The 25,172-nt window shown below is 38.8% G+C and overlaps 2 protein-coding genes across 2 annotated transcripts in view; one reads left to right on the forward strand and one right to left on the reverse strand.

Moving 5' to 3' along the window:
• Positions 1–24,471, reverse strand: part of ERCC8 (ERCC excision repair 8, CSA ubiquitin ligase complex subunit) — a 32,710-nt gene extending 8,239 nt beyond the window's left edge. Inside the window, exons 1-10 of the mRNA XM_054810122.1 lie at positions 24,354–24,471; positions 21,503–21,598; positions 21,252–21,353; positions 16,044–16,167; positions 14,400–14,481; positions 13,694–13,762; positions 11,545–11,611; positions 8,594–8,697; positions 5,505–5,629; positions 639–836 (exon numbers count right to left, since the gene is read on the reverse strand). Coding sequence (XP_054666097.1) covers positions 639–836; positions 5,505–5,629; positions 8,594–8,697; positions 11,545–11,611; positions 13,694–13,762; positions 14,400–14,481; positions 16,044–16,167; positions 21,252–21,353; positions 21,503–21,598; positions 24,354–24,430 — 1,044 coding nt within the window. The 5' untranslated portion in view covers positions 24,431–24,471. The remainder of the gene's footprint in view (positions 1–638; positions 837–5,504; positions 5,630–8,593; positions 8,698–11,544; positions 11,612–13,693; positions 13,763–14,399; positions 14,482–16,043; positions 16,168–21,251; positions 21,354–21,502; positions 21,599–24,353) is intronic.
• Positions 24,472–24,637: 166 nt separating this feature from the next.
• NDUFAF2 (NADH:ubiquinone oxidoreductase complex assembly factor 2) overlaps positions 24,638–25,172 on the forward strand; it is a 77,132-nt gene continuing 76,597 nt past the window's right edge. Inside the window, exon 1 of the mRNA XM_054810130.1 lies at positions 24,638–24,854. Within this exon, the coding sequence (XP_054666105.1) occupies positions 24,728–24,854 (127 nt within the window). The 5' untranslated portion in view covers positions 24,638–24,727. The remainder of the gene's footprint in view (positions 24,855–25,172) is intronic.

Genomic DNA, 25,172 nt, shown 5'->3' on the forward strand with positions numbered 1-25,172 from the left:
AGAAGAAGGGAAGAGAAGAAGGGAAGAGAAGAAGGGAAGAGAAGAAGGGAAGAGGGGGCTGTCAGCACTGTGAGTCCCTGCAATGCTATAAAATTTCTTAGGTAAAGTGTTCTCAAATTAATTTAGGAAGCTCCTCATGTTCTCAACACTTCATCCAAACTGTTCATAGATTCAGTGACTGGTATGACTACAGGCGTTTGAGCAAGATCCCCTTAGCAAAGTACTTGAGAGGTTTCTCAGTATTGAGAGCAATACTAATGCACTTCACCCAAATGCATTTAACATTCTTTCTTATTGTGATTAGTCTCAGAGAAAGACAAATACCTCCTCTTCAGCTTTAAAGAAAACAGGCAAAAGCCTTAATGCATACAACTTATTAATGACAATATAAGACAAAAAATTACTATAGCTTTATTGAAAAGTTGCCTACATAAGACAAAAATGAATAGTGGAAGGAACCCAATATAGAAAGGGCCATCCCAAGAAATTGACCAAACATTTCTTGCTTGACATGTAGGCCACAGAACTCCCTCTTATGTCAAGATCCTTGATTGAAGCACATCTGTGAAAATTTAATATTTTGGTTTGGCAATCTGCATAAATATTCCAGGTTGTCTGGAACATTGTACTTTACTTACCTGAAAATTAGGTTGAAATACACAGCAGTCGACAGTACTATAATGCCCTCTAAGCATAGTTATCAGTTGTCCTGTGAAAATTGTATAAACAGCAATGGTACTACCATATGGTACAAAGGCAAACTCTGGATTGCAGCCACAAGAGATGGTGAATTTGAGTCCTTTCCTACTTTTGTTACAGACTTTCCCATAATTCACCTGTAAAATGAAGGATTATGCAGTTAGCCATTAATTATAACTACAGTAAATAACTTTACATGAAAAGGTCAATTTCATTTCTTGTTTAATAACCAATAAAATTAAGTTTTCCAATGTAAATACAACTCTTGATTTCCAACTACAGATGTCAATCAAAAGAATAATTTTTTCCTGTTCATTAAAGTTCACTCTCCTTAATACCAACTTTAAAAAAGGGAAAGAAAGATATGCCTAAAAATCAGCAGTTCCACACTTACAAATAGAATTTACACAGACCGTTGCATGCCAGATCTACACTGAGCACCTAAATTATCCCTGAAATTAGAACTGGTTCAGGAATTGCTGCCTTAAACATCTTCCTAGATGATCCAACACAATAATTTTCTCTTAGATACTGAAACAATTAAAAGAACTCCTTATGCACAACAGTATACAATTATTTGTATAGATAGAATGGAAGGGACCTTTAAAGGTCATCTAGTCCACCTCCCCTAAAAGAAGCAGAGACATCTTCAACGAGATCAGGTTGCTCAGAGCCCTGTCCAACCTGGCCTTGATGTTTTAGGGATGGGGCATCTACAGCCTCTATGGGCAACCTCTTCCAGTGTCTCACCATCCTCATAAGGAAGAGATTTTTTTATATCTAGTCTAAATCTATCCTCTTTTAGTTTAAAACCATTGCTCCTTGTCCTATCACTACAGGCCCTACTACAAAGTCTGTCATCTTTCTTATAGCCCCCTTTAAGTATTGAAAGGCTGCAATTAGGTGTCCCTGGAGCCTTCTCTTCTCCAGGCTGAACAATCCCAACTCTCTCAGCCTGTCTTCACAGGAGAGATGCTCCAACCCTCTGATCAGCTTCGTGGCCCTCCTCTGGACCCACTCCAACAGGTCCATGTCTTTCTTGTACTGGGGCCCCCAGAGCTGGACGCAGTACTCCAGGTGGGGTCTCACAAGAGCAGAGTAGAGGGGCAGAATCACCTCCCTCGACCTGCTGTCCACGTTTCTTTTGATGTGGCCCAGGATACAGTTGGCTTTCTGGGTTGCGAGAGCACATTGCTGGCTCATGTTCAGCTTTACATCCACCTGAACCCCCAAGTCCTCCTTCCACAGGGCTGCTCTCAATCCCTTCATCCCCCAGCCTGTATTGATACTGAAGGTTGTCCCGACCCACATGCAGGACCTTGCACTTGGCCTTGTTGAACTTCACGAAGGTCACATGGGCCCACTTCTCACATTTGTCCAGGTCCCTCTGAATGGCATCCTATCCCTCAAGTGTGTCAACTGCATCACTCAGCTTGGTGTCATCTGCAAACTTGCTGAGGGTATACTCAATCTATGTCACTAGTGATATTAAACAGTACTGGTCCCAATGCTGCAAGACTTTAGTCCATAGATTAAAGAAAAATTGATCTACATTACCTTCTACCCTGTAAGGGCCCTTTGTTTATCAGAGTTGACTGATGTTGCAGAACACTACACTTCTGAAGTGTAGATGTCAGTAGGATAGCAAAGAACAGAAGCATCAGTCTAGACAACGCAAGAACTAGCCCTAAGAATTTCTCAGCAAGTGATCCCTTGCTCGGGAAAGAAGGAACAGAGGAATAACATCTGCAATGTAAGGAAAGATTCTGCATCTCTCCCTCACGAGTTACTAAGAAACAGCAGATGAACAGGCAGTATGAAAACTACTGAAGGGTAAGCAGAATGATGGCATAAACAAATGGTGAAGTAAAGGGATTAAGAAGATACTCATGAAGGAGAAGCAAATAAAGAATAACTTGCTAAATTATTATGTACTAGTTAACAGTGATAAAAAAGCCTATCTTCTAACCAAAGCTAAATCACCACTGAGAAATTCAATACTGTTCCCTCTAAGGGCAACTGGGATAGGAGCAAATGCTACATTTCTAAGACCGGTCTTGTGAGGTGTGTGGGAAGCCTTGCAAATAAAAATAGCACAAGAAGTATAGCTTATTAGCGTCTGCACGTTTCAAGCTCTTGACAAGTCCTATATGGATAAAAATCTCACCAAAGGTTGAAAGTGGAAAGTTTCTAAACATGCTAGGAAATACTCCAGTTGGATATATCAGTCTAAATAGGTTCTAACAGGCATCAAGAGTGTATTCATGAGAAAATACAGAAATATATTCATGAAAACAGTATAGCTTACCTCTAAAGAAACTTAATTAAAACAGAACATCAGAATTTTGACAATTAAAACATACATATATTTTTTTTCATGAAGAGGGAGAAGTCCACTACAAACACCTGAAATTCACACATAATTTTATTATTTAAAATAAGTATATTTTTAATAAAAATAACAGCATTTTAAATTTAAATTCATTAATACTACATAGCATTATATAAAAAATATTTTGTTTTCAAACAGTACTGTCCTACAACCTACGCTCTTAATTTCCACTGAAAAACAGAGATTCGCTTATATGTACAATGTTAGCAAAACTCTCTGGGTTAATTTTAAAGCCCCCTACCTAAACCTCACGGCCTATAGTTTAAAAAAAAAAAAATCCCAAGTGTGAAATCTTGTGACTATAAGCTAACAGATTTGTAAAGTTTATCAGGTAAATATTCTCATACAAATGTCTTGCTTTGTCAGGTTCTTGATCCATAACACATCAGTTGCCTGAGTCCAAAGTTTGAGACAAACGTAAGCATCAGTCAGCATGAGCCAGGGAAGAAAGAAGACTACTTGTTGCTCTATTTTTAAAGTAGCAAAGAGCACTTAGGTAAGAAAAGTATAGTAAAAAGGAGTCTTGAAAAAATCTCTCACAATCATCATAAAAATGTATACAAAGAGAGTTTGATTAACGTACAAGTAGGTTGATATTTTTTCATATTGAGAGGATATTTTCACGAAATGTGGAGCTTGTGTCATGTCCTTTGTAGATAATACTGCTCATTTTGTAAAGACAGCGTTTGTAAATATTCGCTGTGTTAAGTCTTGCTAATGCTAGTTGTTTTAAGAGCCATATTACTCTGCTGATAAAGAGCAATTAAACTCCTTTACACAGCATGAGAGCTGTAACAGCAACAATTCCCAGGCTGCAACACTGCTCATAACAAAGGCATGTACAATGAAAGGGAGGAGTGGAGGCTGGGAAAAGTAAATTATATGGATATACCCAGTGTAAATGTTTCTGCTTGATAGAGGAGCAATGGAAAGTATACTGCCAAAACAAGAACTGAAGAAAGATCTTAAAAAACGGCTTTGTCCTTTGAGCAGATAGACAAGACAGAAAATGTGCTTGCTTCTGTTTGGTTCTTCCTACACTCAGTGAATCAGGACTTTCTATTCCTTTTTGTCATAAAGGACAGATGCAAGATGTGTACCACTCCCACATTAATTTCTCTTACTAACTGAAACAATCCACTAGGTCCCAAATTTGGCTCATTGCTCAAAACAATTCATATGCATGGCTTAATTTCTATACCTTTTGAAAGGCATAGAAAAAAATTATGGAAATTAAAAGGACCGGCTAGTAGGGGAAATAAAAAGACTATGATGTGAAGTTGTATTACCTGTATATGCATTTATTTATTTTAAAATTTCAAAGCATTTTAAAATTTATTTATTTAAGGAATACCTCTGGACAGTGTGTAAAAATATGGTACTCTCTAGACAATATAATTGAAAAAACAAGGCAGAATCAAGCTATTCCACACCAAGTAAGAAAACTGTAAAATAGCCTACAAAACAAGTCAATGAACTAACAGGCACAGAAGAACAAAAAACAGTGATCCAGCTGGTGACAGGAGAGTGAACAAACTGTATTATCTACTTTGGTGATGGTGATTTGAAGACAGAAAGATATCTGTATATGAAGTGCTGAGAACAAGCTGGCAATTATGGGCAGCATGGAGATAGAAAAGTCCTTTTATTTAAATGTCTATAAGGAATTCTTTTTACTTCTGGTGCTTAGTTTCAGAACACAGCAAAAGATTTCTAAGGTAGAGTAAAATTTCTTCCTTTCCTGATAGCAATGACAAGCCATAATCACGATTGGCTAAAATCCCATGGAAACTGACTTACCTAGTACGTCCTTCTTTCAAAATAAACATAGGAAACAATTTTCTTTACTGAACAGAAAATTAAAATAGGAACCTTCAGCAAAAAAACAAGCCATAGAAAGATTTAATTCTGCCCTCCTCTATTTGGTTGCTTTTTTAACACTGCTATACAACTCTACAGGACGGATATCCAAAAAAACAAAAATGAATTTGCAAGAAAGCCAGGCAGTCATTCAGTGAAACTCTCAGGTATGGATAACTGTCCCGTGGATAGCATGCTGACCACTAGTAGTTTTAAAAAAATAAAATAAAAATTTACCAAGTCACTGCATATTAAGGTTTTCATTAATGTCTGAAGTGTTTTCAGCTATGCTCACAAATTAATGAACTTAAGGTTACCATATTCAATCTTTAAGTAGATTGAGGCTTCTTCATATTCTGGTTTTTTTATAATAAGTAGAAATAAGAAAAGAATTCTGGAAAAAAATGCTCACAAAATCTTCTAATGGTGAGATTAAGCAGCTATATCCTTTATTAAGATTAATATCTGAAGTTGTAATGACAATTGCACAGATTATAAATCTTCTAAAATTAAGTGCAAGTAAAAACATAACTAAAGATCCTTGAAAACTTACTAATGTGTTTTCTCCAGTGGAGCTGTTCCAGAGTCGCATCCGATCATCGGTACCAATGGTCAACAGATAAAGTCCGTCATTTGTATAGCATAAACCGTTAACTCTCCCATTGTGAGCAGTGTTTGCTGTCAGGAAAAAGAGCCGGTTCAGATTTCTACAGAAGAATTACTATTTTGTATACACATTTTTATTTCAATGTACAGTACTGAAAGTGCTGTTTAAATGGTAACATATCAGTAAATTAATAATTTAACTCTTGGTTTATAAAAGCATCTGGCTGGCAACTGGTCACCAGCTGTGTTCCTCAGGGCTCAATTCTATGGACAGTTCTGTTCGGTACATTTATCAACGAGCTGGATGCAGGAGTTGAATGCACCATTAGTGAGTTTGGTGATGATACCAAACTGGGAGGTGCTGTTGACTCTCGAGGGACAGGAGGTCTTGCAGAGGGATCTAAATAGGTTGGAGCATTGGGCAATGATCAGTGGGATGAAGTTTAACAAGAACAAATTCGGATTCTGCACTTAGGAGGAAGAAACACTGGGAGAGTATAAACTGGGAGAGGAGCAGCTGGAGAGCAGCTCCACAGAAAGGGATTTGGGATGGTGGTTGTTTGGCGCTAAGCTCACTATGAGCCAGCAGTATGCCCTGGCAGCCAAGAGGGCAAACTGCATCCTGGGGTGCATCAAACAGCATAACCAGATGGCCAAGAGGTGACTATCCCACTGCATTTAGCATTGGTGCAGCCTCACCTTGAGTACTGTGTGCAGTGCTGGGCCCACCATTTAAGAAGGATGTGAAGATCCCTGAATACATCCAGAGGAGTGCAACTGAGCTGGTGACAGGGCTGGAAGGCATGTCCTGTGAGGAGTGGCTGAGGGCTCTGGGTTTGTCCAGTTTAGAGAGAAGGAGGCTGAGAGGCAACCTCATGGCTCTCTGCAGCTTCCTGAGGAGGGGAAGTGGGGAGGGAGGTGCTGAGCTCTTCTCCCTGGGATCCAGTGCCAGGACGTGTGGGAATGGCTCAGAGCTGCACCAGGGGAGGTTTAGACTGGACACTGGGAAGCATTTCTTTACCGAGAGGGTGGTCAAGCACTGGAACAGGCTTCCTGGAGAGGTGGTCGATGCCCCAAGCCTGTCAGGGTTTAAGGGGCAGTTGGACAATGCCCTTAATGACATGCTTTAGCTTCTGGTTAGCCCTGAACTGGACAGGCAGTTGGACTAGATGATCATTGTAGGTCCCTTCCAACTGAATATCTATTCTATATTGTTTATAGTGTACTATAAATTAATTCCATTGAGTTCACCCTGCGATACTGCGCATTCTTAAGTATGTTAACGTAGTTAAAATCCAACTCATTGCTACTACAGCAAACTTAATCATGATGCCCAAAAATGAACTCAGTGGAAAATGGGTAAGGTATCTCTGCATTATACTGCAGTACACAATTTAGCCATACCTCTTAGGTAAAAAGTGTTATTTGTTTTTCAAAAATTTTATTAAAAAAAAAAAATTGTTAGCTGCATTTGGTTTAGTTCAGCTATATTTCAATATATTTAATATCCTAGTCTATCTGATTGCCATTAGATTATAAAAAATCATCTTGAACATGTGAGAGAAATAAAGTTGAAAAGAAAGTTGTTGTCTTCAAACACAACACATCATTCACAGATTCACAGATTGGTAGGGTTTGGAAGGGACCTCTAGAGATCATCTAGTCCAACCTCCCTGCTAGAGCAGCATCACCTAGATCTGGTTGCACAGGATGGCATCCAGGTGGGTTTTGAATATCTCCAGAGAAGGAGACTCCACAACCTCTCTTGGTAGCCTGTTCCATTCAAAGGAATGTGTATTAAAATTGCACTATTCATGTTGGGACTTACATAGAATTTTGTTTTTCATAAACAAAAAATTTGTCCAAATTTTTCTTTTTTCATAAGTCTTAGATTTCTTTACAGCATTTTCATCTCAGTAATTTCGCAAATGTCAATGAAGTTTAAAATTGTCAAAACCAAACATCTATATTACCATACTACAATTTACATAGAAGAGAGCATGGTTATTAAAACAGATACTTATCCTCTAACTGTACATTTTGGAAAATTAGTTTGACATTACAGAGATTTGCATGTATTTTTCTACATGTAATTTAAGTTGCACATAACAAGTTAGACTGACTTGTAGCTTTAATCACCATGATTTATGCTATGCAAATCCCTTTGTTTAGAGACATGATACACAGTTTCTATTTTGTGATTTAATTCCAAATACTATGTATTTCTACTTCAGAGTAGCCACTGTTCAAGTACTTTTTTTTCCAGGCAAAATTAAATATCTTTTGTCTAGAGTTGACCAAAATTAATGAACTACAATTTAAAGTTCAGAAGCTTCTTTTTAAGTTAGATTATTTTTTGTAGGTATGGAAATGTGACCTGAAGATACAGAAAAATGTTAAAGTTGTAGATAATAACATTTGAAACAAGGCACCATTAATGTATTTGACTGTACTGAGATAAGAGTGTAATTTAGCTTCCTGTAAAATTAAATATAGTCATAAATTTATAGTCTGTTATATACTTTATGCAGTATAAAGGAAATATAATTGATTTTACTGCACCACATACTAGAAAATATTCTAGAGGCTTGCACTGGAAGCAAGACTAATTTAAACAAAAAAAGGAATGTGTTTTTGTGGGTTTTGTTTGTGCTGCCTTTGTTTTTAAAGGAGGGTAATTAAATACTGGAACACCTTATGAAGTGATTGCTGTTTATAAGAAACCTCATCTACAGCAGGAATGAATTCTTCTGCCCATAAAACTGATGGAAGAATTTCCCATTTCAGGGGAAAAAAAAAACATTCAGAACAGATACAATACGGTTGCCAAGGAGATGTCTCTAAAGAAGATCCCCAACCACAAACACTGTCTCTATAACAGAAGTAACTGAATAAAATTCAATGGCCTGTGTTATGCAGTAGATAACAACTGGATTATCACTACTCTCCTTGCTGGTCTCAGTATTCAACACATTTATGAAATTTAAGAATGCTTCTAGTTACATATGGATTACCACCAGTTATATTCTGTATTACCTGCCTCAGAAGACGCTTTGGACTTTTCTCCATTGTGCTGATCAAGCGTAGTCAGACATCCAGATGCTCTCCTCACATCCCATAATTTTACTCTACTGTCAGCACTAAGAAAACCAGATTTGCATACATTAGGGAAATTGTGTGCACCCTAGATCAATAATTGTCTTTAGGCAACCCACCTGGCACTCTCCCTGGTCCAGCAATTATTCTGAACTACTACTCATCATGCAGTCACATTCAAGCCAATAGAATTTCATGAAAAGATTTTTAAGACAGACTTCAGACATTAATTTACATGAATTAATAAATATAACTGGTACACTACAAGCACCTAAGAGTGAATCTTTGTCTACAAAACAATACACTTGCCTCTTTGTCTATGACATAACACCCTTGCATACATACACAGACTGGGAATAAACTTATTAATTCTTCTGTTGATTAAACTGTAGCTACAGACTCCAGCATTATCTGTAGTGGTTGTCTGGGAACTCAGGCTGTTGCTATCACAGATCTACAGTATGACTGGTACACAGGTTGGCTACATATACATAAGCTGGATGGGTCTCTATGCTCTGTTTCCATACAGTGCTATGGCAGAGAAACACTGAGAGCTTGCTTCTGTAGTAACTCATCGGCTCTTGTCTACACTACCAGGGTGGCACAAGGAGGGAAAGACCAAGATTCAGGCTGCTGTGATTCATTCTGGTTCCCAGGCTGCAAGCTCATGCTTTGCTTGTGCTGCGTCTTTGCCACCAACACAAGCTATGATTAACTGATGGTAGTAGGTACACTGCACATGCTTAGACAGCAACATGGCAGGCAGTGCACTTTGTATGGCACCTTGATGTGCAGCTTGATTTGAGCATCAGTAGTATACTTCCGTGTGCATCACAAGACTCACAGGTATAGACAGGAGGTAAATTCATAGAAAAGACCACTTCCCATGGACTAGGTCACTAGTGTAAAGGCATTTACTGAAACTATTTGGACAGTTCCCAGCAACTTAACCATTGTTTCAATGAAAGAAAAAAAAAAAAACCACCCACAAAACACAAATCACCTTTCACCCCAGCTGAACAAAACCAACTGCATCTCTTTGATCTACAGGTGGAAAATATACCCAAACGGCTTCCTAGTTAAGCAGTCTTCTAACTGAAGTACTATATGCTTTTCCCTGTGTGTTCTCAAGTTAGATCAGTGCATTAATATCAGAAATATATAGTATATACATTCCAACTGACCAAAGCAAAACCAACTGTTATTCCTTATCTGTTTTATATCTGACAAAGCTAGTGACTAATTTGTTCTTTTGTGCTCCACTCCACTACAGATTGATTCTGTTAACTTCCAAGTGTTATGCCAACTGAATATGCTGACAACATATGACTGCTGCAAATAAATATTCTAAGATCATGAATACAGGTATCACTGAGGTTTGAGCTGACTGTAAAATGAGCAACAAACTTCAGGTAGTTCATTGAAATATTCTTAACAAAAGCACAGAAAGAGCTTCCTCATTATAAAAATCTACAGTTGTCCATTTTTGATGATGCAGTTTCTATTGGCTAATCTTTTCTAGCCAGTTCTAATGAGCAAGAAAGAGCTTATAATCTTCTCTAGCACCTGAAACTGAAGCATGTGAAAGACACCCAGAAAACATGTCTCTTCTCTGACTCTTCCAATCTCCTGCCAAAACTATGGAAGAGCTGAGCATCATACACAGAAATCTGAAGTATACATGTTTCACATTCAAGCCATATACACCCCCAAAACTTATTTTGCTTTCCCTGAAGTGATCCCAAGCAAACATAAAATTGTCTTGGAAAACAGTCACATCTCATGATATGCAAGATTAGTCCAGATTCCCTTTTTAGCAGTACGAGTCAGTTTCTCCTCACTACCTCTTCATTATCTCAGTGTTGCCAGTTCTTGCCCACATCTGTCTTGGGAGATGGCAAAACTGAGTTATGTTAGTAGGAAACAGTAGTCCAACTATAGCACTGAATTAAGTAATGGAGCCATCAGAAACATGTTTAACATGCAATTATCATAAGGCAACATTACAACTTAGGTAGATGCAGTTTATAGTTACATGATTTTGAAGCAAAATGTTTCAGGAGACATCAATGAGTCAATATTTAATAAACAAAATTCGCTACTATTTTTGTGATGGAAAAACAAGCAAACAATTTTTCATTTGCTAAAACAAACAAACACATCACATTGTTAGCAAATTTCCTAACTGTGTTGAGCTTTTCAGAAGCTTGCATCAGAAGCCGAGGGCATGCAATGCTGATATCAACTGATTAAAATTTCACTCTCAACTTATAAAATGGCCATTCCTCTCTGCAATTCAAAAGAAAAAACATGCCAACCACGAAACTGAGAAACATCACATTATAATCAAAAGCTAATACACGCAAAAGTTACAGGAAAGCCAAGAGGATCTTTTAGACTGAAAATAGCTAGAATGAAAACAGAAAAGGCCTGGGAGTATCAACATACAATCTATGCTCACTGAATTACTGCAGCTTGGAAAGTTATTGCCCATCAGCTAACCTACCTGCTTTATGCTCTTTGACATAATTCAATACGATTAAGCAGGATGGTATTTTGAGCTAAACATGTTTTACTTTGCTATAAAACAGATTAGCAATGCTTACACTAATAAACAGTAAGAAGTAAGTATCACTATAATGGTCTAGCATTTTCCTGTACCTTTAACTATTTCAAAATTCTGTTCAATTTTCCTATAAAATAAGCATCACTGATAGCTTTTCAGGCTTAGTTTTTCTGGGCAAGATCTACAAAACTGTGAAGAGGTTAAAGTAAATGGTAAAGATTAACTTTAAAAGTGTATTTGAATTCTAAAAAGTATGCATAATGAATATATTGAATTTTACCATCAGACATTTTTAGTGCATATAACAGTCCAGCAACATCTCTACCTTGCTGTTGCCAAAATATATTCCTGACGTGGGGACCAAGACACTGCCAGTACTTCTTGCCTGTGACCTAAAAATTAGATGAAAAAACTTATATGATTTTCTAGGAAAATATTTATACAAACCATTTTATGTAAATAACTAAAAGTAAAAGCAAATACTTAGTTCTATAGGATCCACCAGTCCAGAACAATAATCTAAATTGTAATATGAATTTGAATTTTCTGAAAATATATTATTTTGGGCTAGAGGTTATTTCTTCCTCTTGCTCAAGTGGGATTGCAGTGGCTAAAAGTGATACGTGGAGTACTACATGTGTGTAACTTTTGACAACAAAGACTGTTTTACCCATGCAAAACATATTATAGCACAGTCACAGCTACTGAGTTGCTGTTAAGTATTGTTATAAAATTGTGTGCTAGCACTGATGTTCTCACATGCAGAAGAAACTTTCCATTTGTTTTTCTTCAAATCCTGTCAAAATATTTAATAAAAAGTATATTTACCTTACGTACTTAAGATTAAAACTTTATTCAGCTTATCCTCATGTACTCTTGTCCTGATAGTACGATAAATGTCTTCTTAGCAATGTCACACCCAGTGCAGCTGAGTGGCAAGTAATACATGTACATACATACACACACACACATTAAAACTTGGAAAGTTTTAAGACAAATACAGACAATAGGAAGTGTAAGGTGTCCTAAATGGAAAGATTGCAATCATGCTTCATGTAATAATAGAAAGACATTGCTGAAAAAATAAATTAAGTTATACAAATATGTTTTTGCTAATGCAGTTGAGAGCAAGGTGAACCATCTTGTTTGTGGTACATCTTCTAGTAGTTGGTTTTCCATTACCTGAAGTAATCAAAGGGTTATGATGCCCAGGATAATGGAAAAAATCTCCATAATACAGGTACTACAGGATACAGTCGAAAGGCTCAGGGCAGACACATTTGTTTGGATCCATTAAGTAAACTACAGCCAAGCATTTCAGCTCCATTTCAGCTGATAGAGTTAGCCTATCTGAAAAATATCTGTTTTCAAGATACTACTGAGTGCTTCAAGTTCTGTAAAGAATTATTACATTATGTTTAGTGGAAGACATAAGCTATTTCCACTTGTTCCTCTGATATTGCATTTGAGCTAACTGTACTAGGCTGTGTACAAAGACACAACCAGCTTGTGCCTGGAAAACACTAACTTTTCCATCAAAATTAAGAAGTCCTGCTGAAACCAAACTGAGTCTCTAGAGAACTACTTTTGTGTCTGCACTGGTGCTCTCATTTCTAAAAACAGAACATTGAGACACCCATTGTGGCTGATGCAGTTCAGAAGGACTTACTAGCTTGAGCTCTGCATCACATGAAAGCACCTAGGCTGCTTTTAAACTTGAGCTGGCCAGTGAAGAAAGAGAGCTGCATTAGCACATTGCTGTGTCTGAGCTAACATTTCTGTACAGTTGGTAGATCAGATCTGGCTCTTGCCCTGCTGGCTTGAAGCATAATGATTTACCCTGTAATTGCCTTCACTTGAGCACGTGTATATAGACTCATACTCCAAAAAGTAAACATTAGGAAAAGAGACATTAAGCGTAAACTCTCATTAAGTGCAAAAAGTAATGGATTATGCAACAATAAAGCCCTATGTTTACTGAATTCAAAAAAATGCAAAGGATTAGATACCGCCCTTCTATAGCAAGTAGTATCTTGCTTGTTATAAAGAAACTTCTAAACAAATCCCTGCAAGCACCTCCACAGGATATTTTGTTAAAAATAGTGAATGGGGTTTTTTTAGTTGTTTTTTGTGGGTTGTTTTTTTTTTTAAAGCAACACCCCACATTGAATTTCCATGAACAGAAAACCAATGCCTACACTTAAGCATGTAATAAATAGTAATCACTATTGATTAGGTCATGGAATTGCCCAAACATTTGTAATAACTGTTAATTAATATTTGTATTTTCCAATTTATTAGCAGTAGAGTAACACCCAGAAGAACCTTTTGCTGCTGTGTAACTTTCACAACTGCCAATAAATAAATTAGTCATGTTACTTACAAAGAATACATTGTATACAGTGTCTCTTTACAGGACTTGTTTTACTCAAAGTAGTTATTGTTTAACATTTATGTTTCAGACTAAGAAGTACCCTGTAGAATGTGAGAACAGGATCCAGACTTCAAGTCACAAAGCTGTACTTTGGGGCTTTTGGTACCAACTGTAACAAGAGAAACAAAGACAGCTAAAAAACCCACAGTATTGGAGAGAACAACAACAAAAAAATCTTAGCAAAGTCAAAGAAATAGAAGAAAAATGTTAGCCGCCTAACAGTTCATTTAGTCAGAGCAATGCATTCTATTAAGAGTTTTACATTTTTAGTCCAAGTAAATTTACCATTGTTATAAACAAACAAAATTTAGAAACTGAGGGCAAACAGGACAGTACTTATGAAACTTAAAAATTAAAAATATCTCTTTAAATTTTTCTTTTGCTAAACATAGTTAAATTCTGTACATGTGAGCAATACACACACACCCCCCTATTTACAAAATTTTCTATGTTTGGATCTAATAACCCTAAAATCCTAACTTATGTAATGAAAGGTAACCGAATTATAGCTAGGAATGTTTATCTAGAAAGAGAAGTGACTGATGCATTATTTCAGAAGAACAAGTGTGATATTCTCATTGACATCATCCGACTAACCAATAATACTTTATTTTACCAATGACCTTATGTCTTATGAAGACTCAAATTATGTAAAAATAAGATGGGGAGGAACCCCTACTGAACATTAACTGCTTTTTACTATAACCCCAAAGTACATAGGGCATTTCTTGAAAACAGATACATACCTGCTATTAAACAATGCTTTGTAGCAACTGGAGACATGTGATGGCTATAGACTGTTCCCTCAAAGTGAAATACATCTGCAGGCTGAGAATAAAAAGACTAAATTAATCACGGTGACAAGTATGTTATCAGACTGTAAATCCTCATTATTAAGTATTTTTCAAGTAACAGCTACAAGTGAAACTAATACAAATATTACTATACACATACTAAAAATAACTCTTTTGGTTATAAATCAGATCACACAAACATCACAAAGACAATTAAGACTGTTTCCAGCACTAGAACAACTATGCCAGAGCTCAGAGATGACCCAAAAGAAAGACCATGAAAACTGGTTAATCAGAAGCATGAATGGAAATTATTTTAAAATTATAAAAAATTTAAAAAGCTAGCAAGAAACAACAGCAAACAAGGTTATAATATGGAGACAGAAATCAACAGCAAAGAGGCACTTAAATTTAGAAGCCCCTTGCCATTCACAAAGATCACATGCTATCTTCAATTCCTCAAAAAAACCCCAAAACCAAACATACAAAATTATTAGCTCCCTTGTGTTAAAAATTAATTAAATATAATGCTTGCTTTAATAATCAGTATAATTACTTTCAGATACAGTTGTTTTGTTGTCTTATTCTAAAATACTGTGTGTGTGTGTATATATATATATATTAAAAATAACTTTAAAATTAAGTTGTCTGTATTTTCAAATACACCATCTGGTGGCAGAACAGGTCAATCAATAACCTTCACATGAACCCTATGTCTGTTAAGTGACGTTCACAGAACTACCTGGAAAGTGAATGGAACTTTGCATTTACGAGATTTAGTAACTGCAAACACAGCTTCACATCTCACAAAAAAAGAGGTCAAAGCTTATTCTCTGTTGTGTCCCTAAGATGACAGACCTCTTTTTTTTTTTTTCAAATTCTTTCACTATGTGTGAAACAACATTCAAATAGCATCAGTGTAAATCCATTAATACATGCATACTGGAAACAGGATAAATTGCAGTCCAGAATTCACAGTTTGACTCACTAATCCTCGCATCTAATTGTCAAAGCAACCTAAAATCCTACGGAATCTGTTTGGTTTAATAAAGCTGGTTACATTGGTTAGCATTTTCTTAATGGTTTCTCTCATTCTCCAACAATTATTAGAAATTGTGTCTATAGTGTTCACAACACCAGAATTTTGGACCTAATGACCCCGAATGCCAAGACCACCAGTCCTTCAACAGCAGTATTTAGGCCTTGGTTACTAAAAATAGCGAGCCCTGCTGTATCTTACCATTACACTCAACAATTCCCAGGAATGAACTTTAGACCAGTCCTTGGTAGACATGTTTACATAGCATAAATTCATAGTACATAGCTGTACTCTTGTTCACAGCAAAAGCAGAACGGAATTGTCCCAAGGGTTCCAAGCTCTCATACACTTTAGACATCCGTGTCTTCAGAAACAGAGAGGTACACACCAAGGTATGCGTGAATGCCAGAATCACACCACCCTCTGCTGCACCCACAGTTCTAACAATCGGCTGTTTTTCATCCTTCTGGATGCTTGGTCCTGTTGAGCTCTGGGTGAACTGCAGATGCGGGATGAATAATCTGTATACAAAAAAAGCTGTAGAAATTCTCTCTTACTTGTAAAGTATTTGTATCCCATATTTTCAAGGTTTTATCAAATGAGCTGGATGTAAACATGCCAGTGTCATGAGGATACCACTGAACTGTCTCCACACTGAATCTATGTACATCAGGATGGCTCCTAAAATCAAGGAAAAGTTGATTAGTCTCTTGATAATAATCTTATAATCATCTTGATATTCAATAGCAAGTTGAAAACATAGTTTATACATTTTTTTAATTCATATTGAAGTTTTCAAGAAGAACTAGTTTCAGTGCCTCAATTTTCGATCAACCAATGTTAATTACTTTGAAGAGACTTCATTTCAAGAAACTGCAAATCATTTACCTTTTCAAAATATGGCATCTGTAGCATGTCTCAAGTTAAGACAGTCTGAGGCATAAAAGGCACTTAAAAGACATTTAAAATGTCTTTTGAAATTCTTAAATTCTAATGTTTAAAGTGAGGATCTAACACTAGAAACCATTTATGCTTGTGGAATCCCACTGAAAAATACAATAACATATACAGTTCAAAAAATTTGTGATTATTAGCTAATAATTACAGCTACATAGTTATTGGAAATTCACATACACTGAAGTCACCAGATTGCAGTGGACTGAGTCACAGAGAGTTAATTATTTTTGCATTCAGAAATGAAAGAGGAAGAACAATATGAAACTTTCAACCCAACTATGCATAGTAACAGAATGCAATACAATTAATAATACATTAACAGTGGTGGGAAGAAGGGACACCAGAGACAATCTTGACAGCTCCAGGATATGATTCAACTGACAAGGCTCTGAACAACACAGGTCATTTCACATACCTGCTAGGCCACTCATATCTGAGCTGGATCCACGTGGATCCAGCTTCAGGGCCCAAACCCATGCTCCCAGACTCAGAAGTACCATGCTGTTGTGGGTTAACCCTAGGCAGATGAGTACCACCACAGCCGCTTGCTCACTCACTGCTCCCTTGCAGTGGGATGTGGGGAAGAGAATCCAAATGGCAAACGTGAGAAAACTTGTGGGTTGAGTTAAAGACATTTTAATAAGTAAAAGGAAACAAAAGAACACACACACACAAAAAAAGAGAAAAACAAGTGACACAAAAGCAATCCTTCACTACAGGCTGACCAATGCCCAGCCAGACCCCGAGCAATGGCAACCCCTGGAAAATTGCCCCTAGTTTTATTGTTGCACATAACATTGTATGTTATGATACCAATATCTCTTCGGTCACTTTGGGTCAGGTGCCCCAGCTGTGTTCTCTCCCAGCCTCTTGTCCACCTCCAGCCTACTTGCTAAGGGGGCAGAGTGAGGAACAGAGAATGCCTTGACACTATGCAAGCACTGTTCAGTAACAGCTAAAACATCAGTGCGTTATGAAGATTGGTCACAAATCCAAAAACATAGTGCCATACAAGTTACTATAAAGAAAATACTATAAATCTACTATAAAGAAAATTAACTCCATTCCAGCCAGAGGCAGTACACATGCAAAAATAGTCCAACTGGCTCCATCTGCAGCTAGTGAAGGGCTCATGAGATTTCTTCACTTCAGCTCTTATCTTTGCATTGTTCTCTCAAGTGTCCTGACCTCCAAAGCGATAAGTATTGCGGGGGTATCATTGTGTAAGTGGAGATGCAGATCTTCTGTATAGATCTGGCACTACACCTAAGCTAGTAAACTTTTCTGCTTACTTGGGTTGCTAGAAAGCACAGAAGCCAACACTGACAATATGAAGCAAAAGCTATTGAGCAACTGTTGAGCTTAGTTTAATAATGCCTGCATTGCTGTTGTGGTTTAACCCCAGCCAGCAACTAAGCACCACACAGCTGCTCACTCAGTTGTCCCCCAACCCAGTGGGATGGGGAGGAGAACCGGAAAAAAGTAAAACTCGTGGGCTGAAATAAAGACAGTTTAACTGGACAGAAAAGGAAGATTAAAAAAACCCCAAACAACCCCCCCCAATAATAATAAAAGAATATTCAAAACAAGTGATGCACAATGTAATTGCTCACCACCTGTTGACTGATGCCCAGCCCAGCCCCGGAGCAGCGATCCCCCCCAGTTTATATACTGAGCATGATGTTCTGTGGTAAGGAATATCCTTTTGGCCAGCTTGGGTCAGCTGTCCTGGCAGTGCTCTCCCAGCTTCTTGTGCACCTGCTCACTGGCAGAGCATAGGAAGCTGAAAAGTCCTGGACTTAGTATAAGCATTATTTAGCAACAACTAAAACCATCAGTGTGTTATCAGCATAATTCTTATACTAAATCCAAAAGACAGCACTATACCAGCTACTAGGAAGAAAATAACTATCCCAGCTGAAACCAGGACAATTGCTTATCTCTGTGGCGTACCCTGTTGGTATGGGAATGGCCTGTTACTTTGCCCCGGGGCTAAAAGACAACAGATTTTGTGCATTTATTCTACAGGTGGTAGAATAAGCTAAAAATCTCAAGTACCGGCAGTGCCAGAAAAATCAAGCCTGACTCAGCGTGAGCTTACTCCTGAAGAGGCATTTGTAGGCACTGTGCAGAAAAATCTGAACTCATGGAACTAATCATCCTGGTACAATAAATTTAAGCGCACAACACTGGACTGTATTCAGCACTGCACCAGAACAATCAATTCTCCCATAATCCAAAGGGCTGAGGAATGAACTAAAAAACTCTTGAGTAGCTCTGTAGGAATCACCTTGGATCTGGCTAGGGTTAATAGTGGCCATATGCTATTCAGCCTGTTTTTTTTTCTCAGGGCTGTATGTTATTCCCAGTTCATTCTATATGCAGTATTTTCCCCCATTACTCAGAATATCCTAACCTTTTCTACCAAAGAAAAATATAGAATTAATTCCATGGATAGTAAGGTCACTGCCATTCATTCTTTCTAGACAGGTTTTGAGAAGAGGACACTACCTTAGACATAAGCATCAGCTATGTATTAACTAGAAGCTGGTACTGTTTGGTTACTCTTAAATGCTGTTTTTTGTCAGAGGACAGCATGGATGATAGGAAACCATGTAAAGCTCAGTGTGTCGACTCCCAGTGGAACAAGGAAAGTTCTTGTTTTTTGCAATAGTGGCCCTACATTCTAGATGAGAAACGCTAGGAAAATCACAGCCTACTATCAGGATTTATCTACTCTGATGTTCTAAACTACTGGATCCTCAGCAGGCCCAGTTCAGAGTCTAATCAGAAATAGTTTGAAAGGGCCTCTACCAAGAGCTTATTCTTTAAGCAGCTTTGAGACCAGAGCTGCGTTGTGCCCTGCAAACTTAGAACACAGGCAAACTTTTGCAACATGTCATTATCATATGCTTCAAAGATAGAAGCCAGATAGTCAGATAAGAAGTGTTTCTTATTGGTAGTTATACATTAATTTATGGTGTCAGGAACTCTGCATGAATAATATTCCAATATCTGAAGCTCCATCTGTAGCTAATTAGCTACGATAAGTATTTAAAACATACTAAGAAGCTACATGAATACTGGGAATAAATAATTGAGGCAAAAAACCTACTACAGTTACTCTAAGCAATAATAAGCCCATCATTTAGAATATTGTGTCACAAAATCAGATTCTGCTAGCACAATTTATGTCTCTACCCAAGTGATAAGAAATAAAAGATGCATCTACGCAAATTAACACCTACTCAAGAAACAAACTACCATCTAACTGTGCTCATAAACAGAATTTTCAAGTATGGAATATTTCTGCTGACCTAAGTGAAGTTAACAATAGCATGATTTCAGCACAGATTTGCCAGTTTTTATGTTGTGTCTTCTCAGCCTATATTTCTTCAGTTTGCTGTATTGTTTCAGAAATCATTTTGGTTTTGAGATTTGGAGATGTATAGTCATTACTTATTCTTAATTACAATTTTAATTAATGTTATTGAAGAAGTCCCAGCCATTAACACTTATCAATACAGCTTACTTTCAGTAGATTCTGTTCCTAGCCATTTCTTTTGATGCATGTTCTATCACCCTTTTTCTTTCTTATGGTCCAAGACACCATTTCAGCCTTTTATTGTTGAAAACTTGTTCTGTTCTTGTTGATCTTACTCATGAAACTTTTAGACCTCAAATAATTTGAGGACCGGGAAAAAGTAAGGGGAAAACGTAGCTACTGATCTTCTACACAGTAGGATATATCTTACTATAAGCCTCAGATAAAGTCTAGATAACCTTACTATTAAACACAAGGAAAAAACAGGTTTTGCTAGATAGATGGCTATAGATTAATGGCTATAATGGACAAATTTATACTACCTGCAAGGAAAGCCTGAAAAATCAATAAAAGCTTTGAGTCTTTCTATAGATTACCTATATAAAGAACAGCAGCCTGTTCTTCAGAAACATATTTTTGTCAGTAACACATCTGTCTTCATTCAAACATGTTCTTAAGAAATTCTGTATTAATTACTTCTGTACCTGGTGAACACCTGGTGAACTTAAAATACTTATTAGTAAAGCTGGGAGCAGGGAGAGGGGAAATAAAACCAACAACTTCAAATCTGCATTAGAATTTTTTCCAATCACATAAACAGAGTTATGCAAAGATCATTTTACTTTTGCTTAAACTCATAATTATTGAAAGATATATATATTATATGTATTTGGGGGACACAAGGAATATTTCTACAACAGTCCCAACACTACTTTCTGATAGTTATTGGCATAGTCCGCAAATTTCAACATGAAACAATAAGAAAACTCACAGGTGAGGAACTGTGACCTGGAAGACAGGGTTTCAGGGTTTTTTTTGGTCTTTTTTCTAGTATTAAAACATGAGATTGGAATACTAACTCTGATGTTTTTGTGGGGTCTACAGCAACACAAACGTCTCTAGTTTCCATATGAATACAATTAACACCCTCCATTTTAACTTTCAAAGTGCCAAAGATCTACTCAAAAAATATCAGAGAGCCATTGTATATATGTCGTAACTATTGCATTAGACAAATCAAGAAAAAACAATTAGCTCCTGCTACTTAATAAATCACATAAATCCTCACAAAGTTTCTTGCTCTTTTTTTTTTTTTTGGCATGCCAAAAAACATCATGCATTATGCTAGCCCTCAAAGATTTCTGGCACTATTTTCTAGAGTCTTTTTATCCTAGAAATAAGAACACACATTAATTTGTGAATTCAATGCTAGTCACACAAGAGGTATCAAAATGAACTTTCAATAGAATTTTTGAACACCTACCTTCCCACAGAACAAAGTGCTTTACATGTGTAACTTGGATTTCTGCTCAAGTTTTCAAGGTCATAAAGTACAATAACACCATCTGACCCACCGGATAACATGCTGAAAGTGATAATAAAGCACACAAGTTACAAAACTCATGATCTCAATATGCTCAATACAATTGAGCGTTCAGCAAGAAAATAAATCCATAGTACCAAAACACAGTGAAATTCTCATATACATTTTTACCAACTTAAGTATATACTTACTATCTTCCCTCAACAGGCTCAATATCAAGGGTGTTGATACCACTCCCATGTATTCTTTCCACATCTCTATCTTTGTTTAATTCCAAACTTAGAACCCTTAAAACAACAAAAAAAGAAAAAAAAAGAGATATGAACGACAAGAACAGAATTGCAGGATGTTACTACGTAGCGCTAAACAGCTCAAATCATAATTTTGTGCTCCCTCAATGCATTTAATCCATCCCCATTTTTTTTGCAAAACTAGACTTGCAGATATGACACAGGGCTGGAAATAAGTCTTGTGAAGTTGGCAGAAAAAATATTTTAGTCTTTATGTTCTTTGGATGGTAAGAGATAAATAAATACAGAAAATAGGCTCAAAGAAATAGCAAAACTGCATTTGGGATCAACATATGAAGCAAAAACCAGAATGTAATTTGAAAACACTGAGCAAAAGAAACATTAAGCAGCAGTTGTAGTCACCACAAATACTAGTCCCTCTGAAGCCCCATCATGTACCAGCCTTCTAAGCTTCATCCCACTTGGAACTACAGACACCTAGTGGACAGATTCATTTACTTTAACACATCACAGTATTTCCTTTAAGGAAACAATGTTTGTGTTACGCTTTCTGTGACATTAAACAAAAACTATGCTATCCACATGATGAAGCTTCCAAGACAAACTTTTCTGCGCTGCAATTAGTATCTTGTACTACTAAGTAGTAGCCTGTATCTTTAAATATGTTAATATTACGTTGGCAAAAAAAGACTAATTCTGCTTCCTTAAACCATACAACTTGATATAAAATCAGCCTTACAAGATGATCAGTGCTTCTTACAGCACTATTTTGTAAAACCCGCTATCAACAAAAACTTAACTAAGTATATCACTGAAAAGCTGTAAAGCGGAGTCCCTCTACTCTGCTTCAGCTTGAGTGGCAAAAATCTTCATGTGAGAAGCTTAGGCTGTTACAGGCAGACACCCAACAGCATGTCTGCAGGCATGCTTCAAAAGCAGCAAGTCATTTAAGCTCTTTTAAAAGATGTGAAATGTAATTATGCAAGAATACCTAGAATAAGAATTTTAACATACAAGATACCTAGTTTAAAACTTTTGAGCTCAAGATTGAATTTTATTGAAGCAATAAACCTCGTAAGGAATTTTTTTAAAACATGTGACTTTAAAATGTAGTTATAAATACAATCTACTGAAGACTATAGATTATTTCTTTTTAAAGTTAAAAATAAAATGTTTAGGAAGGGAAATGTTAGGTAGACAGTTGTCCAAGTGTCCTGGTTTCAGCTGAGCGGGTTAATTTTCTTCATAGTAGCTAGTATGGGGATATGTTTTGGATTTGTGCTGGAGACAGTGTTGATAATATAGAGATGTTTTTGTTATATGGACCTATTGTTGAGCAGTGCTTACACGGGGCCAAGGCCTTTTCTGCTTATTGCACTGCCCTGCCAGTAGGATGGCTGGGGGTGCACAAGAAGTTGGGAGGAAACACAGACAGGACAGGTGACCCAAACTGACCAAAGGGATATTCCATGCGTTATGATGTCATGCTCTGCTCAGTTTATAAGGAGCTTGGGGGAAGGACACGTTTGGAGTGATGGCGTTTGTCTTCCCCAGTCACCGTTATGCATGACGGAGCCCTGCTTTCCGGGGGATGGCTGAACACCTGCCTGCCCATGGGAAGTGGTGAATTAATTCCTTGCTTTGCTTGTGGCTTTTGCTTTACCTATTCAACTGTCTTTATGTCTACCCATGAGTTTTCTCACTTTCACTTTTCCAATTCTCTCCCCCATCCCGACGGGGGAGCGGCTGTGTGGTGCTCAGCTGCCGGCTGGGGTAAAACCACGACACCAAGTAACATATATTCTGCCCACTGTGCTTCCATTCTTAACACTGAAGACTACATGAATGCTGAGGGCACAGAACAGATGTAACTGGGTTGTCAAAATGCTTACAGAAAGGAGCTTCCTGAATCACCAAAATTAATTTCAATTTTAAACAGAATCTTTTTACAATGATGCAGCCACAAAAGCCACATAATTATTATGGATAAATCATCAACACAAATCCTTCCTGTTGATGGAGTTGTGTAAATGACTGAACTGGGGTTGGCCTTTATTGGATTTATCTTGAATTACAGCTGCAAAACTGCCTAGCTGACAAAGAACAAACATTGTGACATTACAACCTTTAGCAGTAATATTAGTAAGCCTCTCTATGCAGTCACCACTTTCCACAAAAGCTGTTGGGAACCTAACAAAAACCCTACATCTGATTCTTCTGCAACCTGCCAACAGGCCAAGTTTTGGAAAGAGGGAGGACGAACTGACGTGGACACACAAGCATCACGTAAATCTTGTTTCTTCACAAAGCAGAGCACAGCCCCATTAAAATTGAAACATCTGATGAAACCATTAAGGTAGCAAGGACAGGAATACCGAGGTACAGGCCTATTCAGCCAACCAAAACACCATTACTCAGCCCACCCCAGGGTTACTAATCCCCACACGTAAACAAAAAAAACCCCATGGGAAACTCAGAGACGAGGCCCGGCAGACACGCAGGAGCCTCTGCCGAGGAGCACAGGCCGACCCCGGGAGCGCCGGCTCCCCCGCTCCGGCTCCCCGCGCCGGAGCACACAGCAGGACAGCGGCAGGGCAAAGCTCGGCTCTCTCCACCGGAGCGGCCCAGAGAGCGGCCCCGGACCCCACCTCAGGCCGGCCCAACTTGGGCCGGGCGAGGGCTCGCCAGCAGGGCAGAGCGAGGGGCTGCAGCACCTGAGGCGGCCGCTCCGGGACCTCACAGCGCATCGTAGCCCCGCCTCGGTCCCGGCTCCCCGCCGGTCCCCGCTAACCTCCGGGTAGACTCCACTCGGCGCAGCCGCACTGGATCGTCGAGCCCAGTCTGACGAGCCGCAATGAACCCCAACATGGCGAGACGGCGAAACCACTCGACACTTCTCCGCCATCTTGGGCCAGGAGTAGCCGGGATTGGCTCGGGACAGGCCGACCTTGACCAATGGTGAGCGACATTGCTGGCATGCCCGCCACCGATGGGCGGAGTCGGGCCGGCAAAGCGACCGCCCGTGAGCGTGGTCAGCTGGGCAGGGTAGGACGGCGCGCGCGGACGTGACGCACCCGCCGGGGCGGGGCCTGACGCGCGGCGGCGGCGGGGTTTGTTGGCGGCGGCGGCGACCTTGGTGGGGGGAGGGTCCCGCGGCCCGCCGGGATGAGCCGGCCCTGGCAGGTGTTGCGCGCCCTGCGCCTGCGGCTCCTGGGGCCCGCCAAGGAGCTGGTGGGCACCGACCAGTTCGGCAACAAATATTACCGGGTGCCCAAGCACGAGACCCGCGCAGGTAGGCACGGGCCGCCCCGGTGGGACGAGGGGCCGCCCACTGGCGGGCGCCGCGGCCGGGGGCATGGCGGGCGGGTGGCGGCGGTGTCTGCTGGTGGGTGAAGTCAAACGTGCGTCGGGAGCCGTGCGCGTACGAGCGCCCAGGCGTGCTGCCGCTTTCTGTCGCCCGGCAGCCCCGGGCCGCCGGCGGAGAGCGCCGAGGCCCAGCAGAGCGCGGTCCTGCGCGGTCGGTGACCGTGTTGCTGCTGTTAGTAGTCAGCGGGGCGGCTTCGCTGCTGCTCGATTACACACAAGAGCGACTTCTAAGTGCAGGAAAGGC

The sequence above is a fragment of the Grus americana genome, chromosome Z (assembly GCF_028858705.1).
Source record: "Grus americana isolate bGruAme1 chromosome Z, bGruAme1.mat, whole genome shotgun sequence".
Taxonomy (NCBI): Eukaryota; Metazoa; Chordata; class Aves; order Gruiformes; family Gruidae; genus Grus; species Grus americana.